General features: G+C 41.7%; 2 protein-coding genes across 6 annotated transcripts in view; one reads left to right on the top strand and one right to left on the bottom strand.

Moving 5' to 3' along the window:
* DNASE2B (deoxyribonuclease 2 beta) overlaps positions 1 to 27,074 on the top strand; it is a 684,289-nt gene that overhangs the window by 376,103 nt on the left and 281,112 nt on the right. The window lies entirely within an intron of this gene.
* MCOLN2 (mucolipin TRP cation channel 2) overlaps positions 23,026 to 27,074 on the bottom strand; it is a 50,600-nt gene continuing 46,551 nt past the window's right edge. For all 3 annotated transcript variants that reach the window (XM_084874428.1, XM_084874429.1, XM_084874430.1), the window contains exons 13-14: positions 26,682 to 26,803; positions 23,026 to 23,822 (exon numbers count right to left, since the gene is read on the bottom strand). In XM_084874428.1, the coding sequence (XP_084730554.1) occupies positions 23,786 to 23,822; positions 26,682 to 26,803 (159 nt within the window). In that variant the 3' untranslated portion in view covers positions 23,026 to 23,785. The remainder of the gene's footprint in view (positions 23,823 to 26,681; positions 26,804 to 27,074) is intronic.

The following is a 27,074-nucleotide window of genomic DNA, read 5'->3' as shown; positions in this document are numbered from 1 at the left end:
TCTTTCTTTGTATTACATAAAATATTGGTATAGCTTACAATTTATGAGATCTTGGACATAATGAACTATGATATATCGAGAACCTTAAAAATGTTCTTACCATTTGACTCAGTAAATTCACTATCCTAAAGATGCCATTGAAGGCACACAAAGGTTTTAATACAAATACCAATATTTCAGTATTATTTATACAATTGACATATTAAAAACAACCTATAAGTATAACCTAAAAATCCAATAGGAAATTGATTAAAAAATAATTATGCATCGATAGGATTGAATATTTTACAGCCTTAAAAGTAATGCCTCAGCTCTAGCCAGTTTTGCTCAGTGGGTAGAGCTATTGGCCTGTGGACTAAAGGATCCCAGGTTCAATTCCAGTCAAGGGCATGTACTTCAGTTGCAGGCTTGATCCCTGGCCCTGGTCGGGGCACGTGTAGGGGGAAGCCAATCAATGTGTCCCTCTCACATAGATGTTTCTCTCTTTCTGTCATTCCTCCCCCCATCCTTTCTAAAAATCAATGGGAAAAATATCCTCAGGTGAAGATTAACAAAAAATCATGTCTTCAAAGAATATATGATGACAGGAACATACTCATCATTTCATATTAAATTTTTGTATAAAATACAATACAAAGTTATATAATTAAATGCTTCCCTTTAAAAACAAACAAACATTTGTTTGTATAAAGGAGAAATTACCACAAATAAATAGTCCAATATATTAACTACAGATATCATGAGAAGGTGGAATTATCATATTTTTACCTTTATATACTTTTCCATAATTTCAAAATTTTTTGCAGTGAACATGTATAACACTTATAGTCTAAATTTTCTAAATATAATCCTATCTAATAAAAGAGTAATATGTAAATTGACAATCACTCCAATACACAAAATAGCTACCCCCATGTGGACACAAGATGGCTGCCACAAGATGGCCAGCAGGGAAAGGAAGTTGTGGGTGATCAGGCCAGCAGGGGAGGGCAGTTGGGGGTGAACAGGTCTGCAGGGGAGAGCACTTGGGATAGGGCAGTTGGGGGCAATCAGGCTGGCAGGGGAGAGCAGTTAAGGGCAACCAGGCTGATAGAGGAGTGCATTTAGGGGTGACCAGGATGGCAAGGGAGGGCAGCTAGGAGCAATCAGGCTGCCAGGGGAGCATTTAGGCATTGATCAGACTGGCAGGGGAGTTGTTAGGGGGTGATCAGGCTGGCAGGAAGAAACAGTTAGGAGCAATCATGCAGGCAGGCAAGCGAGCAGTTGGGAGCCAGAAGTCCTGGATTGTGAGAGGGCAGTTGGACATCCCTTGAGGGGTCCCAGATTGGAGAGGGTGTGGGCTGGGCTGAGGGACACACACACACACACACACACACATATACACACATGCACAAATTTTGTGCACTGGGCCTCCAGTACTTTTAATATTGGATCACATGATTTTTCAAACAAATAATTATAAAGAAATGTGTATACAGTCAAACTGAGATTTGAGAGGTTGTTCAATTTTATATGGTGCGAGAAACCAGATTCTGAGTGCAGAGGATTCGCTTCCTACCACAGGCAAACATTTGTACTTCTCAGAAGAAAGGTACCAAGCAAAGCTAGACATTTTACAAACATCCTTTACAGTGAGCCTAGGAGATCAGAGGGTGGGAAATGGTAATCCCCCATGACCAAGAAAATATTCTCCCGGGATATCTCTCCTTCCCCGAGCAGGCTTTATTTTAGCAACTGTTTCACTTTCTTACAACTGTGATAAACTGCATTTGGAGATAACAACTGAGGTTTTCTTTTATTACCTTTTTTTTATTTTGCCCCTCTGACCCCTCAGCATTCATTGTTTTGGGGACCATTTAATAAAAGAGGACACAAAACAAACAACAAAGCTTTAAGAGAAAAACCCCAAAGAAGAAAAGAAAACAGTTTTTAGCTCTTGGGTTCCTAAATAGATTTTTCTGAAGCTCATAGCAATAAAAAAATTATCTAAACAGCAAGCTTTTTGATTTGCAAAAGGTGGGTTCTCTGGAGCTTCAAAGGGCTTAGAGCTGAAAAAACGCTGAGACAAACATTATCTTCCCATAAACAATCAATCAGAGGAAAATAGAACAAGAACCAGACCACCCTCCCGGAAGACTAGATAAAGTTTCCCAACCGGGGAGAAGAATTTGATCTAGAGGAGAAACAACAAAAGACATGGGCATGAGGTTGCTGACCCCTCACCACTCCTCGGGCTAAGTTACTAGAGAAACATACATTTTCCCTTAGGCTAGAAACCCAGAAATAATGTGGTAGATTGCATTATTTGAAAAATACAAGATGCCCCTCCCTCAGGGAGAATAATACTTCTCTGCTTGCCCGTTTGACTTACTTTGGCCAATAAAGTGTGAGCTGTATCAGCCAGCACAGAGTTCACTGTGTTCTCCTTCCCTCCACCCTGATATCAGCAGTGCCGCAGATAGAGGCAGCTCGGCAGTTGGATCCAGAGGGCACGGAGCAGCACCACGGCTGACTCAGGAGTGACGTACAAGTGGCAAGTAGACCTTTGTCCTTCGAAGCCACTGAGATTTAAGCAGCATTAGTCACCACAGCAGAACCTAGCCTATTCTAACGAACACAAAAATGTACGATAGCCCTGGCCGATGTTGTCCAGAGGTTAGAGCATTGCCCCACGCACCAAAGGGTGTCGGTTTCGATTCCCAGTCAAGGGCATGTACTTGGGATTAGTACTCGTATGGTTTATTCCTACACACATGGACCATTATCCTTTCTACTGATACTCATACCTTTTCCCTCCTCATTGTTATTTGCCTCCACAATATCTGTTCCCACCAAAATATAATCGAAGTAAGTTATGGCCCAGTAAACGCAGAGATTTGAGTTTCCTAGAAAAATCTTCTATTGTAGTAAGATAATTTATCAGGACATGTTTTCTTGCTAATAAGCAAAATATTTATTAACTAGGGGCCTGGTGCGTGAATTCATTCCTGGGTAGAACTAATCGATGTGGGTCTCTCACATTGATGTTTCTCTCTCTAGCTCTCTCTCTTCCACCCTCCCTCCCACTGTCTCTAAAAATCAATGGAAAAACATATCCTCTGGTGAGAATTACCAAAAAAATAAACAAATAAACAAACAAAAATGTAGTATACCCGACTGTCTATCTAAGACTTGGATAAGAAGCATTCACACATAAGTGCTCCATGCCATGATGATATGGGAACAGCAATATTGAAGTGGTGACAAGACATAGCTAGACATAAGAGGAAGTGAATCCTGAGTTTGCTTTGGGCCCCAGCATGGTGAGAACAGCACTCAAGTCAGTTCCTTGTGGAAAAGTACTTAAAAGGACACATCGGCTGTGGATGCAGCAGGCACAGAGGCCAGCATGATTAGGAGGGGGACTCACTTCTCTCAAGGATGTAGTGAACCAGGCCTGCATTACCTACAAACCCCACCCCAACACCTGAACACTGTGAGGTCCATTCACAATTCATATCTCACAACGAAGAAAACGTGAGGGGCAGGAGAACAGTATATACATCAAATGACCGAGACTGCTGGATTTGCATGCATTTACCTGGAAAGTAAGACAAGTAAAATTTTGGTAAGTGATAGAAATGAAGAGGTTCAAGATAGAATTTAGTTTATATTCAGATAAACAGTTGTACGTTTGCCAGCAAAGTTTGCAGCCTGAGAAATGTGTGTGTACTACACCAAGATGCTTTAAGTAAGAGAGCATCAAGAAGATTGCATATAATCAACATGTGGGTGCTGAGGGTCCCTTCAGGCAAAGCTGAGGCCATGTGCGGTAACACCTTATATAATAGGTTAACTTCTGTAGATGGGAAGAAATCAACCAAAGCTCTTGTATGCATATATGCATGACCCATGAACATAGACATTAGGGAGGTGAGGGCCTGGGGCAGGCTGGAAGAGGTCAATGGTGTGGTGGTGGTGGTGGTGGTGGTGGTGGGGGGGACAACAACTATGTAATACTTTCAACAATAAAGATTTCTTTTAATTAAAAAAAAAAAAAAAAACAGCCGAAACTGGTTTGGCTCAGTGGATAGAGCGTCGGCCTGCGGACTGAAAGGTCCCAGGTTCGATTCCGGTCAAGGGCATGTACCTTGGTTGAGGGCATATCCCCAGTAGGGGGTGTACAAGAGGCAGCTGATCTATAATTCTCTCTCATCGATGTTTCTAACTCTCTATCCCTCTCCCTTCCTCTCTGTAAAAAATCAATAATATATATATATATATATATATATATATATATATATATATATATATATTTAAAAATACAAAGGTTATCTTCTCCCAAATCTGATGCTCCAGATATTTGCCTTGCCTGAGGCAGCCACCAACAACCCGCTACTAGCAACATGTTCAGCTGTACAAATATTTATTCTGGTAAATCTGATAAAGAAAAAGAAAACAGCTGTAAATAAATCTTGTTAGAATTTTCTGCATTTTATGCACTAAGCTTTTTTCCTTGTTTTGTGAAAGAAAGCTTTAATATGACACTAACATCCCATCTCCTGGATTGATTTTTTTCCAATTGGATTTTATGACTACTAGCCAGATTAATATTTAATGTTTTTGTATTTTGGATACTAACACAATAGACTAAGACATAAATGCCGTATAAAAACCAACCTGAGCTGTTAATATTTAGTCCATGTAAAAGAGAAAGTTGATTCATTTGAAATGGAAGATCAAGAGTTGAGTTTTTAGCCTTTTTTTTTTAATGTACTAAAATTTGAAACAAAAATAAAATAAGATAGGAATCTATAATTTTATGAGAGAATCAAATTATAGTAATCACATTGCATAATTTTAAATGTATTGCAAACATCCTATATAATAAAAGGCTAATATGCAAATTGTTCCCTCGACTGGGAGTTCAGCTGAGAGTTCAAATGGGAGTTTGACCAGGAGGCATGGCCAGCAGGCCAACTGCCCATGGCCAGTTCCACCTGTGCACGAATTCATGCACCAGGCCTCTAGTTAATAAATATTTTGCTTACAAGCAAGAATACATGTCATGATAAATTATCTTACTACAATAGGAGATTTTCTAGGAAACTCAAATCTCTGAGTTTACTGGGCCATAGCTTACTTTGAATTTGTTTTGGTGGGAACAGATATTGTGGAGGCAAATAACAATGAGGGGGGAAAGGTATGAGTATAAAGAAAAAAAGGCCCATTTGTGTTGGAATAACCTTACAAGTACTAAAACGTTTTGAAAACCAGGGCCAAGACTGGACAAGGAAGAACTGGCTACAAGTGAGGCTTTTCCCATTCATGGTAGCTGCAGCTCTATTTTCCTAAAGGTGTTTGGGGGTGGGAAGTGGATAATCCCTGAGAAACCCAGAAAAGCATCCTGTGAAAGAGATTGCTATTAAACATTTGCTATGCAGAGGGACCCAAAGCAAGAGGAAGCTAGTACCAGCCATATAAGAGAGTGCCCCTTCTCCTGTTCCTCCAACCTCCTGGGCTAGAACCAGAGGTTAGAAGCTAAGACAACTACAAAGAAGGCCACAGAAAGGAAAAATAGCACCAATGACAACCAGGCTCCCCTCTCCCACTTCAGATTTTCCAGCTGGAAAAAAACACACACACCAGCCTTGAAAGCAGAAAAACTTTAACTTCAAAAGAAATATAATCAATATACCAGGTTGAAAATTATGATGACAGAAACAGAACTGTTTCTCTATCTAAAAGTAATCACAAAATGCCTAATTATCTAATAAAAGCTAGAACATTTATGAGACTTCGCTAAGCTTTCATCAAAAAGGCAGGGGAAAAAAGCCAAAACCGGTTTGGCTCAGTGGATAGAGCGTCAGCCTGTGGACTGAAAGGTCCCAGGTTTGATTCCGGTCAAGGGCATGTACCTGGGTTGCGGGCACATTCCCAGTAGGAGGTGTGCAAGAGGCAGCTGATCAATGATTCTCTCTCATCGATGTTTCTAACTCTCTATCCCTCTCCTTTCCTCTCTGTAAAAATCAATAATATATATATATATATATATATATATATATATATATATATATATATATATATTTTTTTTTTTTTTTAAAGGCAGGAAAAAGGCCAATTATATATCAAGTTTAAATGGGCAATTGGGGGAAAATTAAATTTATATTCTGTTTACATTTAATGAGTCCAGCCCATGCAAAAAAATATTGAAAATATAAGACACTTTGAAAGGGAAAGAGATGAGCATAAAAAAAATAACTTCTAGAAATGAAAAATTGAGTCCTAGAAATAAATAAATAAATAAATAAATACCCACCCCAAGGAACCTCTTAGACAAAAATTTAAAAACAGCTAAAAAGAAAATCCATGAGCTGAAAGATATAATCTAAAGAAATTCATTAAACTGTAGCAGAGAAGAAAAAGGGATTGCAAATAGGAAAGACAGTAAGAGATAGGGAAAAGAGTAAGATGGTTTAACATGTTTTTAATCAGTTCTAGAAAAAAAGATGAGAGCATGGACAGAGGAAACAGTATGTTTTAAAAACAAATTACTTCCCCCCCACCAGAATTGAAGAAAGACATGCATTTTTTGATTCAAAAACTATAGTTAATTCAAATGATTGCATTTTGTAAATACACACAATGAAGTATTTTAAAAATGAATAACTCTTACATGCAACCAGCAAGAACAGGCAGATCACTAGGACTGATAACACTTCCCAGCAACAACAGAGACCATTAGAAATGCAGTACCATTGCCTCTGTGCAGAAGGAAAATATTGGGCAACCCAGGATTTCATTTTCAGCTAAAGAATTACTGAAAACTGAGGGTGAAATAAAGGTATTTTTTAGATGAAGACCGAGGCTCAATAAAAAGCAACTAAAGAAAGAAGGAAATTGAACCCAGAAAGAAGAAGTGGTTTGCAAAAAGCATTTTGACTAAGGTAAGTGGTAAAGACATGAGTAAATCTGAATAAGCAGTGCCCATGCCGGACAATAAGTAAAAATAACAATTGGTGGGGAAAGGAGATGGAAAAAGGAACTAATTACTAGACAAGAAAATCATGTAAGACAGAAAGTAAATGGAGAATGAGGGTGCCCTGAGATTGTATTAACTTTAGATTTTTATCATTTGTGTAAAAAGTATATCCTATACAATAAAAGGCTAATATGCATATAATAGACTTATAGGTGGGCGTGGTCTGTGGTGGGATGGTGGAGCAAGTGAATGGGGTGTACCAGACCAAGGAGGGGTGGCAGTAGCTGTCATTGGGGCGAGCCTCTGGTGGAGTTACTGAAAATTCTTTGCTCCTGCATGCCACATCCCACCCGGCACTCATATCTGCTGTTGGTGCCAAAGCTGCCACTCACAGCCACTGCCGGTGCCCAGTGCCATCCCAATTGCTCAGAGCCATCAGTGGGTACGATCAGTGGCTGCTGGCCCCAATGGCCCCTGAGGGTTTCTCCACCTCCCCCTGCTCCTGAGGGACAATTGGGGCAGCAGCCGCCACTCACACCCACTGATGGCACCGGCCTTGCTCACACCTGCTACTGCACCGACCCCAATCACTCCACATGGTTAACCTGTGTGTGGGGGGCTGGCAATTTCAGTGCATGGAATTGGCGGCAGTGGGAATGGGGCTGCCAGCAGACAAGATTTCAGAAATCATGGCAAAGGGGGCTGGGCAGGGACCCAGACGATGGGGCAAGACCTGCCCTTGTGCCTACTGCAGCCTCTCAGACCACAGTTCCTTTCAAGGTGCACAAATTTGTGTAGATTTAAAATAAAAGAAATAAAGGGAAATAAAGAAAAACTCTATTAATCTAACAGTTGGAAGAAAGGAGGGAAAGAAGAAGAAAAAAAAACATGATATATGGAAAACACAAATTAGGAGCATAAAAATAAATCCAAATATCTGTAATCATAACAATATAAACAAACAAAATTATTCTATTCAAAGAGAGATATTGTACTGTAATTGAACCAACCAATCCAGCTACAAATTATGTGAATGAGATACAGTTCTGTCATAATGAGAAGAAATATAGAGTAAGCAAATACCAATAGAAAGCCTGTGTAACTCTATTAATACCAAATGAAAGAGCCCATAAGGCAAAAAGTAGTATTTGGGATAAAGAGACTCACCACATATATAAAAGAAATCATTCTCTGAGAAGCTACTTGCTAAAAAGCAGAGTTTTGTCTATAAAACATTTCTCAAAACTTTGATTGCACCCTTCAGAGAAGTGGGAAAAAGATAATAAACCTTTTTATCCCACCTCCCAAATAGATCATATCTAAAAATACTGGGTTTGGTTCTTTTCACTCTCCTTTTTAATGAATGCAATCTAAAGGGTTTAAGGACACTTGAAAATGTTAACAATGTCAAAGGAAAATGATTCGTGTTGAGTGCTCATGTTATTTTATTTATTAAATTCTGATTGCAAAGAGCAACAAAAGGAATTTTAGATTTAAGTGAGTATTGTTTGCAGGTTGGGAACACTGACTCCAGTGTATTAGCAATTATATTAAATATTAAATATTATAAAACAAATGGAAGTTTCCAGGCAGAAGAGCAGGTTGCTTCAGAAATTGCAATCCTCTTATGCCAGGTTTCAGATACATTTCTTATAATGCATGGACATTTCAATGAACTTTTTTAGTTTATCCGTTTGTGAAAGAATATAATTTCACTATAATGTATGCAGTGTTTCCCAAACTTTTGACATATGTGCACCCCTTCTATAATTTTCGTAACGCTGAGTACCACTTGTCAAAAAAAAAAAAATGGATGTATTAGGTGCAGCTAAGCACAGTGCAGTGCATATTCCCACCAAACTCCGGTGCAACGCGTACCCCCACCAAACTCTTCCCGTACCCCTGTGGGTACGCGTACCAAACTTTGGAAAACACTGGTGTATAAAAAATAGGGCTAATAAAACTTGCCCTCCCCAGTGTAGGATTATTGTGAGAATAAAACTAAATAATACACGTGAAAGCCCTTTGAAAACTTTTTAGTACCTTGCAAATGTAAGGTCCAATGATGGATTGTTAGTATTAAAAAGCTTTCCCCTGAAAACAAGCCTGAAAAATCTCAATTACCTTTTATTGTGCTTTATCTAATCTTCAAAGTAAAACTACTCCCATTCATATGTTTACACAAATATTAGCAAATCATAGACCAGTAAAACAGTTTCATCATTCACCTTTCTCTCCCTGGGCACACACACACTTAAAGCTATGTGTACACCCAAAGAGAAGGAAATTCATTTCAGTGTTTAAAGGAATGTATTTTCTTAGCAATGGGTTTTCTAATCCTTTTTTTGTTTTCAGAGAGGAAGGGAGATGAAGAAAGATAGAAACATCAATGATAAAGAAATGCAGCTAGTTACCTATAAGGGCGAACCCATACTACTGTCAGCTGATTTCTTAACAGAAGCTATGCAGGCCAGAAGGGAATGGCAAGAAATATTCAATGTGATGAACAGCAGGAACCTACAACCAAGATTACTCTACCCAGCAAAGCTATCATTCAGAATTGAAGGTCAGATAAAGAGCTTCACAAACAAGAAAAAGTTAAAGGAGTTCATCACCACCAAGCCAGGATTACATGAAATGCTGAAGAATATTCTTTAAGAGGAAGAAGAAAAAGGTAAAGGTAAAAATTATGAACAATAAAGACATCAAATACATACCTATCAACAAGTGAATCTAAAAACCAAATGAATAAAAAATCTGAAGAACAAAATGGACTGGTGAATATAATAGAATCAGGGACATAGAAAGGGAGTTGACTAACAATTCTAAGGGGGAAGGGGGTTTAGGGATGTGGGAAAAGATTGGATAAAAATCTTACATCTATGGATGAGGACAGTGGCGAGGGGTAAGGGCATGGGTGGGGAATCAGGTGGAGGGGAGCTATGGGGGGGAAAAGAGGAACACCTGTAATAATCTGAACAATAAAGATTTATTATAAAAATAAAAAATAAATAGAAACATCAATGATAAGAGAGAATCATTGATCGGCTGCCTCCTGCACATCCCACACTGGGGATCAAGCCCACAACCCGGGCATGTGCCCTGACCAGGACCTCCTGGTTTATAGGTCAATGCTCAACCCTGAGCCATGCTGGCTGGGTTTAACTCTTATAAGCATAGCTAGAATGTCTTGCTATACTTTTCCACAGTTTGATCCTTTTACTTTATATAAGGTAAACCTGAATTCTTGAGGTGGAGAACATGGATTAGACCAAAGAGAGAGAGAGAGAGAGAGAGAGAGAGAGAGAGAGAGAGAGAGAGAGAGAGAGTTAAAATTGCAGTGAAAAGGGGATGAGATAGAATACACAGTGACTATGGTACAGCACTGTTCCCTCCCACGGCCATGGCTTTCTTCCTCTGGAGAAGCCAGGGCCCCACACAAAAGTATCTGCAGAAGGAGTAAGGTCTCTGAAGGTAGGCAAACCTGCCAAAAACCGGAATGAATAAGGCAAGTTACTGCATCTCTCGGAGCCTCCACCTTCTCATCTATAAAACACGGGCAGGGAAGTTTCACAGAGCTTCAGCCTGCTGCTCAGTAGGTCTGCTCTTACACTGCAGGGGACCAGGGCCTGCCTGCAAGCTACCACTGAGACTTCTGCTTCTCCTACTTCACCTTTAACTACTTGTCTTCAGCTTCAGTTCTCATCCCTCTGCAGAATGTCAATCAAGTTACAAGTAATCAGCTACCTCTACAGTCTTTGTACGCACCCCTTTACACACCTCCCAAACGCTGGGATCACCCAGAATCATCGCAGCTGCAATGGCGCTCTCTACCTCAGGACCCTTTCCCTGGTCGCCACCAGGAAAATCATCGGCACCTGGGCCCCCACCTTGTATCTGTACTTGTCACCCAGGACAGCCACCTCACCCTCCAGCAATGAGTAAACCAGTCCCGAGTCTTCGTTTTACCACCTGTGTTCTCCAACCTCCTTTGGTATCACTTTGCGTTAGTTCAGACCATTCAATAGGCAGACGCCAAGACAGGATTGGAAATGCAAGAGAATTTGGGAGGAGGGGAGTGGAAGATGAAGCGTTGGATAAGAGTGTTACATACAGCACAGTTCTAAGAGGGAATCAGCCGGTTGATGGGGAGTCCATCAGAGGGGCCCTCCTACCTGGCAGGACCCGGCTTTGTGCATCACCCACTGGCTACGAGCTGCCAACGGAAAGTGCACTCTCCTCGCAGCAGCTGAGGCAGCCATCCGTCCTGCTTCTCGCTGCAGGAGACCCAAGCAGTGAGCTTTTATGGCCACCACAATGATGGGGAAACCAAATATCATGACTGAGCAATCAAATATCACCCGTGAGGGGCACCAATGTCATGTGCCTCTGGATATGACACACTGAAGAGCACACAGCAATATTTCTGTGGTGTTCAAGTAAAAAATGTATAACCTGAATCTAATCATGAGGAAAGATCAGCACATTAAAATTAAAGAGCTCTATGCAAAATAATAACCAGTATTTTTCAAAAATCTCAGTGTCATAAAGACAAAGAAAGGCCCTAACCGGTTTGGCTCAGTGGATAGAGCATCGTCCTTCAGACTGAAAGGTCCCAGGTTCGATTCCGGTCAAGGGCATGTATCTCAGTTATGGGCACATCTCAATAGGAGGTGTGCAGGAGACAGCTGATGGATGTTTCTCTCTCATTGATGTTTCTAACTCTCTATCCCTCTCCCTTCCTCTCTGTAAAAAATCAATAAAATATATTTTTAAAAAAAGAAAAAAGAAAAAGGCTGAAGAAGTGAGCCTGGATTGGGACCTGTACCAGAGAGAAAAGCATGCTATAAAGAGAATTATTGAGACAATTGTTGAAATTGAATTATGGGCTGCAGATGTGATTTAAAAAAGCATTGTATCAATATTAAATCCCCTAGATTTGATCATTGTACTGTGATTTTTATTAGAGACTCTTCTTGAAGTATTAAGGCATAAAGGGGCATCCTATACTCAACCAACTCTCAAATGGTTCAGAAAAACAAATTAGAGAGACAGAGACTCTGAAGGGCATTGCCCCAAAGATACACGAATTGAGATGCGCATACAACTGCTGACTTTGTCAATGATCAAATGCTGCACTGAGGCATGAAAAGTACATGAGCAATATTAAACCACATTATTAACACCCACTTTCCTGGCTTTTGGCCACAGAGGGGAAAGAGGTGCTGGGCTGAGGTTTTATGGGGTGGCTATCTTCTTTCCATCACAACTAGTCGGTGATTCATTATTGTACACGCCAGAAACTGCACCCCACTGGATGCAGTGATCTCTTTTCTTTTTCTTTTCTTTTAAGAGGCAAGCTAGCTAAGATCCTAAACATGGCCTTGTTGATTTTGATTCATTAATCAGCACCACCATGCTGGTTTCCATAAAGGGTGGAGGGGACGGGGGATGATCAGTCTGACAGTGTACATTTTAAGCTACAGAATTTAAAAATAGGTAGTGAGGTCAAATATCTGTGATGTCGCTATGAAGCTCTGGCTTTCACAATTAAAAAAATATATATTTTCTTGATTTTCCACAGAGAGGAAGGGAGAGGGATAGAGAGCTGAAAACATCGATGAGAGAGATACATCCACCAGCTGCCTCCTGCACTCCCCCTACCGGGGATGTGCCCACAACCAGTGTACATGCCCTTGACCGGAATAGAATCTGGGACCTTTCAGTCCGCAGACCAACACTCTATCCACTGAGCCAAACCAGTTTCGGCGGCTTTCACAATTCTTGCATTAAAAAAAAAACAAAAACCCAGGCTCATACTTTTAAGTTTATCTCCATTCCCCAGCATGTCCAGTTCATTCTTTTCAAAGCTTGCCTACATCCATCATCTTCTAGACATTACTTCAACCTTGTGGACTATGCAGCTGTAAAAATGGGCTGCTTGGGTCTGAGTCCCAGCTCTGGTGGTTACCGTGGTGTGACCTTGGACACGTTACTTCACCTTTCTGGACTCTCAATGTTATTATCCCTGCACAACAGATAAGGATTTGGGCAGCTTCACAACTGGTCTAAATCACTTGAGAATTGAGTGCTAGAGCTGGGACCTTCTATGGAGCTTTCCAACCCCCCCCCCCCCCATGAAGACATGATTATTATTTTTTTCATTTGCACCAGCATTGTGTGAGTTGAAGGAATGTTGCTCATGGTGTTGTTTGAAACTAGAAGTCACATTTCTCACTAAGCAGGTCAAACATTTTTTCCTGCCACTTCATTCTATTCAGTGATTATTACTTAGCAGGCTGACAGGGAAAGTGACTGGGGAGGGGAAAGGGAGCTTTGGGGTCACAAGCTCTGAGTATAAAGCCAGGCTCTGCCACCTAATCTGGGCCCAGTTTTTCTCTTTGGTAAATGGAATCCTGATACTTATGCTGAAGTTTGTGGGGATGAGTAGCAGTAATAGCTGTACATAATAGGGACTGAACCAAATGTGGCTTATAAAAACATACAACGGCCAAAACTGGTTTGGCTCAGTGGATAGAGCATCGGCCTGCGGACTGAAGGCTCCCAGGTTCAATTCCGGTCGGGGGCATGTGCCTTGGTTGTGGGCACATCCCAGTAGGGGGTGTGCAAGAAGCAGATGATCAATGATTCTCTCTCATCAATGTTTCTAACTCTCTATTTCTCTCTCCTCCTCTCTGTAAAAAAATCAATAAAATATATATTTTTAAAACCAAACAAAAAAAACATGCAACTTTGAGTGCTTGCTACTGTCCAGGAGCCTTGCTCTGCATGACATACAGACCCAGGAAATCCAGTGCTTACCATGAGGTGACCCTCCAGGAACCTGCGGTGGTTCCTCACATGGTGAAAGCACATGCCACTCAGAGATGCTGCAATGATTTATTCCTGGTGCACTTTAAACATGTTGTTTACATCCTTAATGCTCTGAAATATTTCATGTTTATGTAGTAAATCTGATTTTTCTTTGGTAGTTTATTTGTGGCTTTAAACTTAGAAAGCCCTCCTTTGCTTCTTGGATCAGATCAATATTCACCTATATTTTTCTAGTTCTCTTGCAGGCTGGGTTTTTCACACTGATGTTTTTAATCCATCTGGAATTTATTTGGCTGCATGGCTGAAAGGTGATGACTAGTTATCTCTTAAAGACACATTCCTGATGATACTAGCACACTTGGCTTGTACTCGTGTCTGTCTCAGTAACTCACCCTCTGAGCTGCCTGCTGTGAACATGTGTGAGGCGGGGGCCGTGCCGCCCTCTCTGTCCTGTCCCCCATGTCGGTCTACCTGGGCAAGAGCATGCCTCTAACATGACTACATTCACTACCACCCTCCACAGCAAGGCTGTGGGGGGAGCACCACATGTGCTTTCTCAGAGTCCCTCAATCAGTTCACCTCCCTGTGCCCTAGCCCTCAGCCTCCCTCACCCCGCACACACTGCCCAGCCTCGGGGAGACAAGACACTGCACCTCCGTGTGCTTACTTACACACCCTCCTTTCCCCAGCAGCCACACTGAGCTCTGAACCTCTGGGATCCCACACCCAAGTCCTGACAGTGGTCATGGGGAGGGGCAGGGAGAATGGACTCCTCACGAAGTCTCTGTTTGATCTGTAAGCTTCAGACCACAGACATGGGGCTGGCTTTGTTAGCAGTTACACCCACAAGTCTCGCCACCTGAATAGACACAAACTGTGGCTGGCCAAGGTCAGTTCTTCAGAACATGGGCACGTATAGGATGGGTGGGGAGGGCTGATGCACAAACAGGAAGTCTTGATTAAGCTTCTTTTAAATATGTGGGATGGAGAACCACTCCTGTGATAGAAAAAAATGCATTTAATCCACTCATCCTAATAAGTATAATTCTCAATAATAAAAGTGATGAAAAGGGACCCTCCCATCTAAATGCATAGTCCACAGCATGAACTCTCAAGGAAATGACAGAGTGTTTAGCTGAAAAGTCTTTTAATAGAGAAAAAATACATATGTGTGCAGATAGATCAAACATATACGTGAGATCTGGAATTTTCTTTAGAGACAATTTTCAGGCAATTTTTTCATTGTGTTGGTTATTGTGTTTAATTATAGAGTTATAGCATCAGCCTTTTTTTTTTTTTTTAATCTGAATGATTGCAGCAGCTTTGTATCTGATGTCCCTGCTTAGCTCAATCCACCCCTTCCATCCCTCTCAGTTCTGCCTTTCCTGGACATGTAGCACCCAGCATCTAGGCCTAAAACTCTTCCATAGTATTCACAGCCCTTATGGCTTTCTCTTAGAATTTCTCTAGTTTTCTGTCATTTTCCGGGTTCTCTCTCAGACATCCAAGCCTCTGCCGCAGGGTTCCTTTTACCCAGAAAGCTCCTCTCCCTCTCCTCTCCCCACCCTCATCCCCCTCCACACACACACCTTGGCCCTCTGGTCAAATACAGTATCTTATTCAAGCCTCTCTCCTAACATTGTCTAGTTCTCTTCAAGAGGCCTTAATGCATACTCCAGGCAGGCAGGAGCTATCTACTTTCCCTCCAGGGCAACCAAGAGCCAAGACCCAACTCTCTGTTCTGTTACCATAGACAACACAGGCAGGATGGCACGAAGGCAGGGGGCAGAGTCTGAAAGGCACCATTTACTCGCTCTCCTTCTGTAGACCTACACGGGAGGCTCCTATGTGAGGATGCAAATTCCCTTTGTCAGAGCAAACATCCCTCTTGGGGGCATCCATTCCACCTCCAGGAGAGAGTGATGACCACAGCCCACAGGCAGCGGGGGATGAGTAATTTACCGCTGCTAGACAATTAGTGTTGCTAGGGGAAAAAAATGACTTTCATTTAAAATTCTCTTTAAACCATATGCATCATGGCTCATGGGATAATTTATGTGTCATTAGAAACTAAGAAACATACATCATGCTAATAAATTGTCTCTCCCATTCACCACAGTCAGTAGCTCTCAGGGGTCTTTAAAAAGTCAGAGCTTTGCTGCCCTTGTTACATGAGGTGGTGAGCAAATGTTCGTCTGTAGCTCATTTAGCTTCTCGTTCACTGCCTGGCTCCCTGGCACAGATGGCCAGAGAAACATTTGCCATTGTTTTTACCCACTGGTTTGCAGCAGCATTTGCTGTAAATGAGCCCATGGTAGAACAGCCATGGACTGTATTGCTTTCCCTAACAACTTGGGTGTCTATTTTGAGATTTGGTTGATTTGAAGCCTTCCCAGTGCTAACAGGTTGTTTCCTCCAATACGGCGTATTGAACAACTCTACAGGTTCCTTCCTGTTCAAAGGCAGGCCCTGCGTGCTGAATGCCAAGGGCTACAGAGACCTGGGAGAGAGTGCTGGAAAGGCCATGTGTGCAGCAGGTCCCAAAGGGTTTTCCATGCAAGGTCGGAGGTCACATGGCAACTGGGCAAATGTCCTTGAGTTTAGAAGATGAACCACCATTAGCTGATTCTCTGTCAAGGCAAAAACATTAAATAGAAAGCCATAAACTGAAGCTAAGCATCAACGGGAGGTAGGGTATGAGGGAGGGAAGGGCAGAAGTGGGGAAGGAGCAGGGATTAAGTAAGCAGCCCAGTATCAACCTGCCCATGTGTGCAATATGGAAACTATATTGATCAATATCTCCAACCGCAGTTTAATCTCCATTTTTTTTTTTTTTTTCTGAGTTAGGAAGAAGCTCCATGGCCACTTATAAGGACAGAGACTGAGAAAAATGGTGTATCCAAATGTCTGTTCTAAAGCAACTTCTACTCAGATTCACCCTTTCCTTTCATTACATTTAAATTGTTTTAAAGAAAAAGTACAATGCTGGTTTTCCCAGCCTTTCCCTAAACGGCCATGTTCTAACCACTGAGTTATTCACTGAGTTATACTTTTTTATAATCGGAATTTGCTACATAACAGTAGAGAAATTGGTTCCTCAAGCAAAAGCTCCACTGAACATTTTCTGATATTGGAACTGGAGGGATGCCATATTAAAAAACAAAACAAACAAACAAAACAAAAAACCCAAACTATTAAAATTTGCAAGACGGTGATAGCAGAGCCTTAAACCAAGTGTTCCTTCGGGAACACACAGGACACAGAGCAACAAAGCTGGCCCTGCTTAGGATCAATATCCAGAGCCCAGAGTGTCTCAAGTGGGGAAAAGGGGAAAGCAAAGGCACTCAGGACTTAGTCCAGCATGTCCAATCACCAGTTTCTTAACCCCTTGCCTATGGTTCAATGTCCTTCTTCTGGTGCCTAAAACCTGAATGCTGTGCTCAGGGTGGCATGTGTGAGGGCCTCACTCACCTGCCACCCAGAGTTACCTGCAATTTTTACAAGTAGTGTGGAGTTCAGTAGAGAAAGACCCAGCATTATTGGACTACTGTGGTTGAGATGTTCAAATGTCAAGTCAGGAGTCACAAAATAAAAATTTGCTCAAGTTATATGAAATTAAAGGTGAAACTGAGAGCAGTAAAATGGGGTCTAGCCATGCAATTTTACTGTGGTTAGTGGTGGGCCCAGTTGAATTGTTCAGACAGGTGGAGTCATATGTTTTTTAATTGAATTCATTGGGGTGACATTGGCTAATAGGATCACATAGGTTTCAAGTGTACATTTCTATGACACAGGGTCTGCATATTGCATTGCGGGTTCACCACTCAAATGGAATCATATCTTCAAGCATCACTGCTCTTTATTCTGACAGGAGCAATCTGTAGTCAAGACCATCATAGTCGTTCATTGAATATACTTCCCCCGTGACTACAGGGCCCCCTGAATTTCAGTGACAGTGCTGGGCTACTTTTCAGGGAGGTCCTCAGGCACTAGAGTGTGACTGGCCATTTGCCCCTACATCAAAAGACCTGATATTCTACCCCTAGTCCTCCACCAGTCAGGAACTTCTACTGTTGTTAAGATACTGGTTCTCGGCCCTCGTGCACTGCTGGTGGGAATGTAGACTGGTGCAACCACTGTGGAGAACAGTATGGAGTTTCCTCAAAAAACTGAAAATGGAACTCCCATTTGACCCAGTAATCCCACTCCTAGGAATATATCCCAAGAAACTACAATAGAAACACCAATCAGAAAGGATATATGCACCCCTATGTTCATAGCAGCACAGTCTACAATAGCTAGAATCTGGAAACAGCCTAGGTGCCCGTCAGCAGATGATTGGATCAAAAAACTTTGGTACATCTACACAATGGAATACTATGCTGCCATAAAAAAGAAGGAATTCTCATCATTTGCAGCAACCTGGATAGAACTAGAGAACATCATGCTGAGTGAAATAAGCCTGTCAATGAAAGAGAAATACCACATGGCCTCACTCATTTATGGATATTAAAAAACATTATAAACTGACAAACCAAAAGATAGATATAGAGACAGTAAAGCAACAAGTAGACTGTAAAATTACAGCGGGGAGAGTAGGGAGATCTGGGGGAGATAAGAGATCAACCAAAGGACTTGTATACATGCATATAAGTACAACCAATGGACACAAAACTCTGGGGAGGGAGGGTATGTATGGGGGCGGGGGGCAATGTTAAAATATGTACACAGATAATAATTAAAAAAAAAAAAAAGATACTGGTTCTCGGGAGGGTTGCTGGGGGGTGGGGGGGAGAGGGCAGGTGGAGAAAAGGTTAGTGATTTGAGTCTCATTAAGAGCTTTTCCTGGACACCCTCTCACCCTTTTTCATTTGCTAATTTGGTTAAGGCAAGGGCTTCTGGTAGAGAATGGAGAGGCTTGCTCAGGGTAAAGGACTAGGGTTTTGACACCTTGTGCACACTGGAGACCTTAAGCCTCCCATCAGGAGTGACAGGTCCCTAATGGCAGGACACTTAGGCTGCTCATGCCTGTGCCCCTCCACAGCTAAGTGCAAGCTTTTCACAGATGAGCTGATTATTGTCACCAGGACAGAATTAGATGTGAGACATTTGCACACAGACAGTCCTATCTAGAACAAAGTTCACCAGTGTGTGTGGTGAGCTCATCCTATATAATAACACCTGGTGCCTGTTCAAGACATGAAACAGAGAGGAGGTGCAGGAGGAACTCCGGAGAAGGGGATGTGGGGATTCAAGACTCACTCCCTTTGGGCTTTATCCTTCTTGGCCCACATAAGGGGTGGCTCCCGGGTGAGCACTGTGGCTTCGGCCAGGAGGAGGGCAGCCCAAGGGGCACTGAGGTGGGATACACCTGGGCTTGTGAAATATGGTAGCAACCATACTTGGGTAAAAACTGCTGTTTGAATTTTAACCCTGCTACTCTGGCTTTGGCATTAGCTTACTTGCTTAAACAATTGGGTAGTTACCACAGCTTCTAGATGGAGACCTGGAAGCTAAGTTAATTTTCCCGTGCCTGGGACCAGAACTACAGGAGATTGATTCCCACTGACTCAGTAGCTTCAGGGATAGAAACTGTAGATAACCTTTAGAGATTAACCGCTGAGCTCTGCTTCTGTATTATCGGCTATCACAAGGGAGGGCCATATTTCAATGTCCAGCAGGATGTGGCTGGGAACGTTCCTTTGGGCTATTCCAAACCTTTAGAATTTGGAATTTAGAACAAAGGAAAATTCTTGTGGTTTAGACCTTTAAAAGGACTGCCTACACCTGGAACGGGGTGGATGTGAGTATGGACTCCACCTGCGTGTGGTGCTCTTGCGGCTGTCCTGGCCAGTTCAATAAATCCTTGCCTGCTTTTTTTAATCAATCATCAGCCTCCGGTGGTCTTATTTTGAACCCAGGGTTCGACCCCACAACACTTGGGCCAGCTCAGGGGGCCAGCAGGTGGGGACCTGCCTTGCCCATGAAGAGCGAGGTTCTGCAATGGCCCCGCAGGAAACAAGAGGCATGACTGCCAGCGTGGAACTATGACCAGGTGGAGGTGCGGGAACCTACAGCGCTGAGGTGGGGGTTGAGGGACGGCAACACCTCAGTGGAGAGATGCTGCAATGCCGGGTACCCCCCTGCAGCAGTTCAGCAAAGCTCCTGGCACTAACAGGGCCTCACCCCTACAACCTGCACACTTGAGAGGTGGAGACTCCTGCTCCCACCGAGCAGCCCAAAAGCAAGCCCGCACCCACCCAGCCCCAGTTCCTGTCCCACGGAGGCCTGAGCCTGCACAGAGAGTGAGAAGCCTACCATCTGCTCCCCAGTAGGGGAGGCAGTAAAGAATGGGGGTATTGGGCAGGGGAGAGAAAAGAATGTGGAGCTTCTGTGATGAAGAGGTGCTTGAGAATGAGGCTCAGAAGCCTCACGGGGAGGTCTGTTCTGTTTTCCCAGCGGCTGCCCCTTAAAAGGGCGGAGAACGCAGCTGTGAGTGCTCCCTGCATGCTGAGTCCAATTCACAGCCAACTGGAATTGGCCTCAGTGTCCTGGTCTGTAAAATGGATTAAGCATGTCCCAGTGCCTTCACTGAGCTTTAATGGCCAATTGAGATACTATATAAGGAAAATGAGGGAAGAAGTGAGAAAGAAAAGGAAGGATGAGCAACACAAAAGAAAGATTGAAAGGAACCTGTAAACCCATTGTCATTTAAATAGGGAATTAGTCAATAGTGTTGTAATGATGGTATGATGCCAGGTGGGTACTGGAAATATCAGGGAACACTTTGTACAGTATATGATTGTCTAACCACTATTCTGTAACTAATATAAAACCTGAAACTAATACAAAATAATATTGAATATAAATAAATGAAAATAGGAGTGAAATTTTTATAAATTTCAAAGTTTAAATAAAGGCTGTAAAGGAAGGAAGGGGGAAAATAGAAATAGTGTTTTTCATTTTACTACTTTATTGTCTTTTCAGTACATGAAAAAGACAGTTGTGTTTATATGGTGCTTTTATATTGATACTTTTCTAAATCATTATCTCATTTGATGCTCAGGGCAACTTAAGACAAGATAAATAGTCCTTCCACTATTCAAAGAAAGGAAATCTTGGTGTCTGGCCCCAATGATTCAAGCCATTATTGTAAAGCAGGGTTTGTGAAATTTCCTGTGATGGTCATATTTTACTAATAAAAGCCTTGGGGGCAACCAGGCCAGCAGGGGAGGGCAGTTGGGGTGATCAGGCCAGCAGGGGAGCAGTTAGGCATCGATCAGGCTGGCAGGTATACAGTCTAGAGGGCAATGAGGCTTGCAAGGAGAAGTGGTTAGGGGTGATCAGGCAGGCAGGCCAGTAGTTAGGAGCCAGCGGTTCCAAATTGTAGGAGGGATGTCCAACGGCCAGTTTAAGCCTGATCCCTGCAGCCTAAACTAGCAGTCAGACATCCCCCGAGGGGTCCAAGATTGGAGAGGGTGCAGACTGGGCTGAGGGACACCCACCCTTTCTCCTTCATGCACAAATTTCATGCACCAGGCCACTAGTTATGAAATAAAGATCTCCCTGGCTGGTTCTAAGTGAATAGATCTGCACATTTGTAGACCATGCAAGAAAAGCTTTTTGAGATCTAATATTCATTGAGCACTTATGAATCATGGCCTGTTCTTCACACTTCATGTTTTGACATTTAATCCTCACAATCCCCATTTTACAGATGAGGAAACAGGCCTAGTGTGACCTGTGCAAGGGGATTCACAGAGTAGAAGGAAGATAGGAGCTCAGACAGAAGGCTGCAGACTAAATGTCTTAATGTCTTCACTATTCCCTAGTCCTATGGAACCTGTATACTAACATGGCAGAAAATCAAAAGGAAAGAATGGCTCAGGTTTCAGTTCAATACCAGGCCTTGCATGAGTTATTTGACCTAAATGTCAATCCCACAGGTTTATCCTTGCCACTTCCAAGCAGAAAGGAACTTGCTCTGGGCCACAAAGCAAAGGGTAAGCCAGATTTTAACTCAAGTTTGTCTAGGTGTTATTTTCTACCACCTCCAGCCAATGAGCTTAAGGATGCTGCATCTGGCTTTGAGGGTGTCATTGCCAACCAAGAAGGTACATTCTACAAGAGTTGGAGATCCAAAACTGAAGTCAGCAGGTGGAGAGTACGTCTCCTAACTTTCACAGTGAGCTCTCCAAGTAGAAGCCTAGGGTCGGAGAGAAAATGGCTTGTCCCAGAGTGTTTATTAACTGCATATGAGCAGAGCTATGAGAACAACATTGTTCAATAAAATCTGAACAGATAATATAGTTGGTAAAGTGACACATTTAAATGTATTAAAAAGAGAGAAAAATGTTGGCACAGATCCAGGGTAACCATGAAAAAAAGATTTTCCTTCCTGAAAGTATTCTGTCCCACTGGAGGGGAAAAAAAATAAGGAAACATGAAAGCCAATAAAAGAAAAGCAGGAGCATGGAAGACCATCATTAATCTTCTATTCAAATGGCAGTCACGGCTGCAGATTACTGGAAAGGCTTGAATAGCAACTCTATTCAGAGACAAATTAAGTATTGGGAATACACTCAGAAATAAGTAAGTGATCTAATTGCAAACCTGATTCTGGAGTCATGCAACTGACTGCAGAAACCCCAGTTAAAGGCTCATTAGTTTGGAAGGGAAATATAACTTTTGACATTTGTTTTGGTAAGAAAATAAGTTAATTAAAATTATAATGTTAGCAAAGTATTCTGTGTATAAACACGAGTCACTCATCTTATATACTCTTTAGTGGTATTAACTGGATGATTTTCATGGCTTAGACACATGGAGAAAGTGTAGGGACAAGGAGAAAGTCAGGGGGCATAAGACGGAAAATCTAGTAGGGACTTGGCAGGGAGGGGCAGGGGGAAAGAGAATGAGCCCTGGGATGAGGGTCCTGTTTAATTCAAATTCTACTCTTCACCAATAAATTTAAAATAGTTGACCCATGAGATAGCTCAAGTATGAAATAAAACTATGCATACAGTGATCTTAATCTCTGCAGTCATTATTATAAATATATATTGAATAACTTCTTTATGTTAGCGCCCATGTCTCTGCTGCTTTTAAGAAAATGGGAAATCCTTTTGGGAGACCAGAGGCATGATATGACATGTTTTGTTTTGTTTACTAGGTAGATGTTAAGAGAGTCTACAATTAAAAAAAAATACTAGTAATTCCATATATTATGATAAAAATAAATTTATTTAGGTAAAAAAAAAATGCCATCTTTCCAAGCTTGACAAGGGTAAATACCCATCCCAGTAGAGTCAGTTTGCTAACAAGAATGAGCTCTGCTATAGTTTACTTCCATGTGTCCTGTGTACAATCAACAATCAGCACAAGTAAAAGGTGTTTCCTATTCATCTCACTATACCAGCGGTTGCTTCGTATCATACAGAAGAAAACCACAGGAAAACCAGCCAACAAGTGTCTTTTTGTTGATTGAAATGTCATCTTTAAATGGCCGAATAGATTTTCAGCTTGAGTCTATAATTTGAAATTGCAACCAACTTTATCTCTGTGCAGACCATGACTTACGAAATGTCATCTAAGCCAAGAATCATTTTTAAAACAAACCCCTATTTTGAGGATAAACACACATCTTTCAATGTGTGGTTTTAAACACCATTGTTTTGCACATTCTGAAATGTGATTTTTTTTTTTTTTTTGCATCCCAACATTGTCATGTCATAAATTAAAAGAATTTCATTATCACTAATCTATTGCACTAATGCCCAGTAATTGCCTATGGTCTATGCTTCATCATCCAAGGGTATAAAAAAGGAACTTTGGAACTGCAGTTGTGGTCAGCCAGCTGACAGTCAGTCCTCTTTCCCACTCCACATTAAACATCAGTATGTTGGACATGCTGGTCCAAGCCATTCGAGGTCCATCTGCATTGTCACTGGATAAGGAGGCCCAAACTTGACTATCTTTGGCAGAAGGATTTTAGTTAGTAAACATCAAGTGGTCATCACTTGCTTTCCTACAACAGAAAAGGGGAGGGGGTAGCAGAAAAGAGATTATGACTAAAAAATTTTGGGAAGGAATAGAAATACTTCATATTTTAGGCATGCATAGGTTATCAACATGCTAAGTGGAACATTAAAAAGGGGAAAAATTAAGAAGGGCATTTGACATTATTTTGGTTTGAGCAGATGCTTTTGGCAACTTGGAGGAGCTGTCTACCTCTTTGGGACCCTCCATCTCCTTTCCTTGACAAGCCTTCTTAATGACTGGAACCGCAGACTATCCTTCACTGCAGTAGAGAAGGCGAAAGGTAAATTCCGCATCTGTTCAACCAGGCACATCTTTCCAAAGAACCACATAACATTAGAACTGGAAGAGGTATCAGAGGTCATCTGTTCACCCTCATGACACCGAAGAACCAAGAGGTTTAGGAGGGGTCATGGGACACATTTGATAACTCGCAGGGTCCAAAATGAAAACACAGGAGTTCTAATGATCAGACTAAAGGCTCCATCAATAACTGAAGGAGAATCCATTTGCGGTGGCTGCTGGACTGCTGTCTGTCATGGGCCCGGAGAGGGGCCCACACACCAATACTCACAACGCCCTTCCTAACTACTTGGGTTTCTCAGTGAGGTCTTCCTCCAATATTTACTCTCCATTCATAGCCTTCCTCAATTTTATTCCACTCTTTGGCTCCTAGCCTTCAGATATATCCAGGTATACTTAATGTTTTATGGAGTCAAAGCCATCACTTGGTCTCAAGGCCCAGGATACTAATAATCCATTTCCTTCATCAGGCCTTAAGATCTTCATTTACTCTCTGCAAGGTCCATCAAAAGCCCCCTAGATCTAGGCTTTGATTTGATTACATGGCTAAAGCTGTTCTAGCTGATTTCACCCATAATTATCTTTTGGTAATAGCCACTCCTGTTTTAATTTTTTTTATATCCACTTTTTTCAAAACTTTCAACATCCTTGTTTTTTCAGTAGATTTCCTTTAGTGGACTCTCCTGTTCCATTTAATTCTTTCATTAATGATGGGCCTGTCCCTCTTTTTGCCTCGGGCATCTTCTCAACAGCCCTTAGCACATCTTAGGACAAACTGCTGATATTTTTCCCCAGCACTCAGACCCAACCTGATTAGCTAACCTCCAAGTTCACCTCTTACATCTTTTACTTATTCTATGTGGCTGCACAAGAAACATTTAACAACCTCCTGGGGCTTGTTATGGTGCAATCACAAAAAAAAAAAAAAAAAAAATCAAACGCCAAAAACCCCTAGGTTACTCTCCAGAATTCTCAACTACATTCTAAGATTATTTCTTTTTTGTTGTTCTGTACAGCTACGTATTAGAAAAACAACTTGGGGAGACTTTCTTTGTACAAGATGCCTCTTCGGAAGTAGCTGCCTATTAAGAAAATTAATTTTCCTTTATCCCAGTTTTCATGGGAACAATTTAATGCTCTGAAAGGATAAAATGTGATTTTAAAAACTTAACTCTTCTCAGAAGACTTCATTTCATATTTACTAGACATACTTTGGAAATGCTTCACGCAGATCATTTCAAATCCCAAGATGCGGTGTGAATTGATTAGCAGGAAATACATCCTGTGGTTTTTAAGCAGCAATTATGTTCCCCATCTTCCTTCAGAAATATGGTTTAGAGAATCTTTCTCAAAAAACATGGGTAGGGGATACTTTGAGTTAACAGCTCGCTGCTCTGACTAGAGATGAAAACAAACACGTGTACCATTAAATATCGTATCCTCATCTGACCCCCGTTCTTGTCTCCAAACCACCATGTGGAAGCTTTAACACTGAGATCTAGACTAGCGATTTTCAAACAGTGTGCCACAAGAATTTTTTAAAAACATGCAATATTTGACTATTTAGTCAGGAACTCTGACCTCTTTTCCCTTAAATTGTCAAATTAAAAAAATGACAACAGTCAACACAATAGCCATCTGGTATGAATAAATCAAAATTATACCCTTTTTTTTTTGTCAGATTGGCAAAAAATATTTTTTGATGTGGCACAGAATTTTAGTAATTAAAATTATGTGTGCAGTGAGATGAAAATGGTTAAACATCTCTGGTCTAGACCTTTTTTTTAAGTGTCCTGATGAACAGCAGCAAAGTGCAATTGGTCACCGAAAAGCTACTGACACGTATTTCCAGCCCAGGACATGTACAGCCTCCTCTCAGGCAGGTCTCCTGCTCTGGTCCAGAGGAGTTATCTGTACCAAATACTGTGAAAAGGAAAAATGCCCTTGACATTCCGAGAGCTCCACCTCTAAAATTAAGAGTGTTGCCTGACTGGTACAGCTCAGTGATTGAGCATCAGCCTATGAACCAGGAGGTCACGGTTCCATTCTCCGTCAGGGCACAGGCCCAGATTGCAGGCTTGATCCCCAGTGTGGGACATGCAGAAGGCAGCTGATTGATGATTCTGTCTCATCATTGATGTTTTTCTCTCTCTCTCCATCTCCCTTTCTTTCTGAAATCAATTATATATATACCATATATATTATATAGTATGTATTATGTAATATGTATATTTATTATTATTATTATTATTATTTTTTACTTTGGCCACATAAAAGTTCATTCTCTTGACTTGAGGGACATAATTCATGCCTTCTCATAATAGTCTCATAACACCCCCACAAGGGTCCAACCATGTCATGTAGCTTTCTAGAAATCATTTATTAGAATTCCTTTCTAAAGCCGATTTCTGTGGGAGGGAAGATGGGTTCTTTCCCAGGACAAGCTGATTTCTGAGTGTTGTGTGCACCTGGGAAGTACTCGTTGTTAAGGCAGCAGAGCAGTTCCTCTCAGGAGCATGGGGACCTGATTAAACACAATACCGACCTCCTCAGACAGCAGACGCAGGACAGGAAGGCCGAGGACTGTTTCTGACACTCCTCTCGGCTATTACATTCCTTCAGGAACTCCTGAAGATCCGTCACAGGAAACCCGCTCTGCTGGTATTTCTTTAAAAAGTACACAGTGCTGTTACCTTATGTGTAAAGCATGAGAAATTGCTCCCTTTGTCAAAAAACCAAACGCACCTTTGCTAAAATAAAACTCTCCCACATTGCTAGGTCAGATCCAGGAACTGATATTAACAATGCTGAATCAGTGTCAGTTCCAGAAGGCCAAGCGAGGGCTACCAAGGAACAGAGAACAATCCAAAGGAAAACACCTCTGGTGCCAGGGTGAAGCAGGGAGGGGTGTACTAGTAAGGGATATAAAAGCAATGAT

This window comes from Pipistrellus hanaki, assembly GCF_964339955.1.
Source record: "Pipistrellus hanaki genome assembly, chromosome: 2".
Lineage (NCBI taxonomy): Eukaryota > Metazoa > Chordata > Mammalia > Chiroptera > Vespertilionidae > Pipistrellus > Pipistrellus hanaki.
This window is presented reverse-complemented; position numbering and strand designations above follow the sequence as displayed.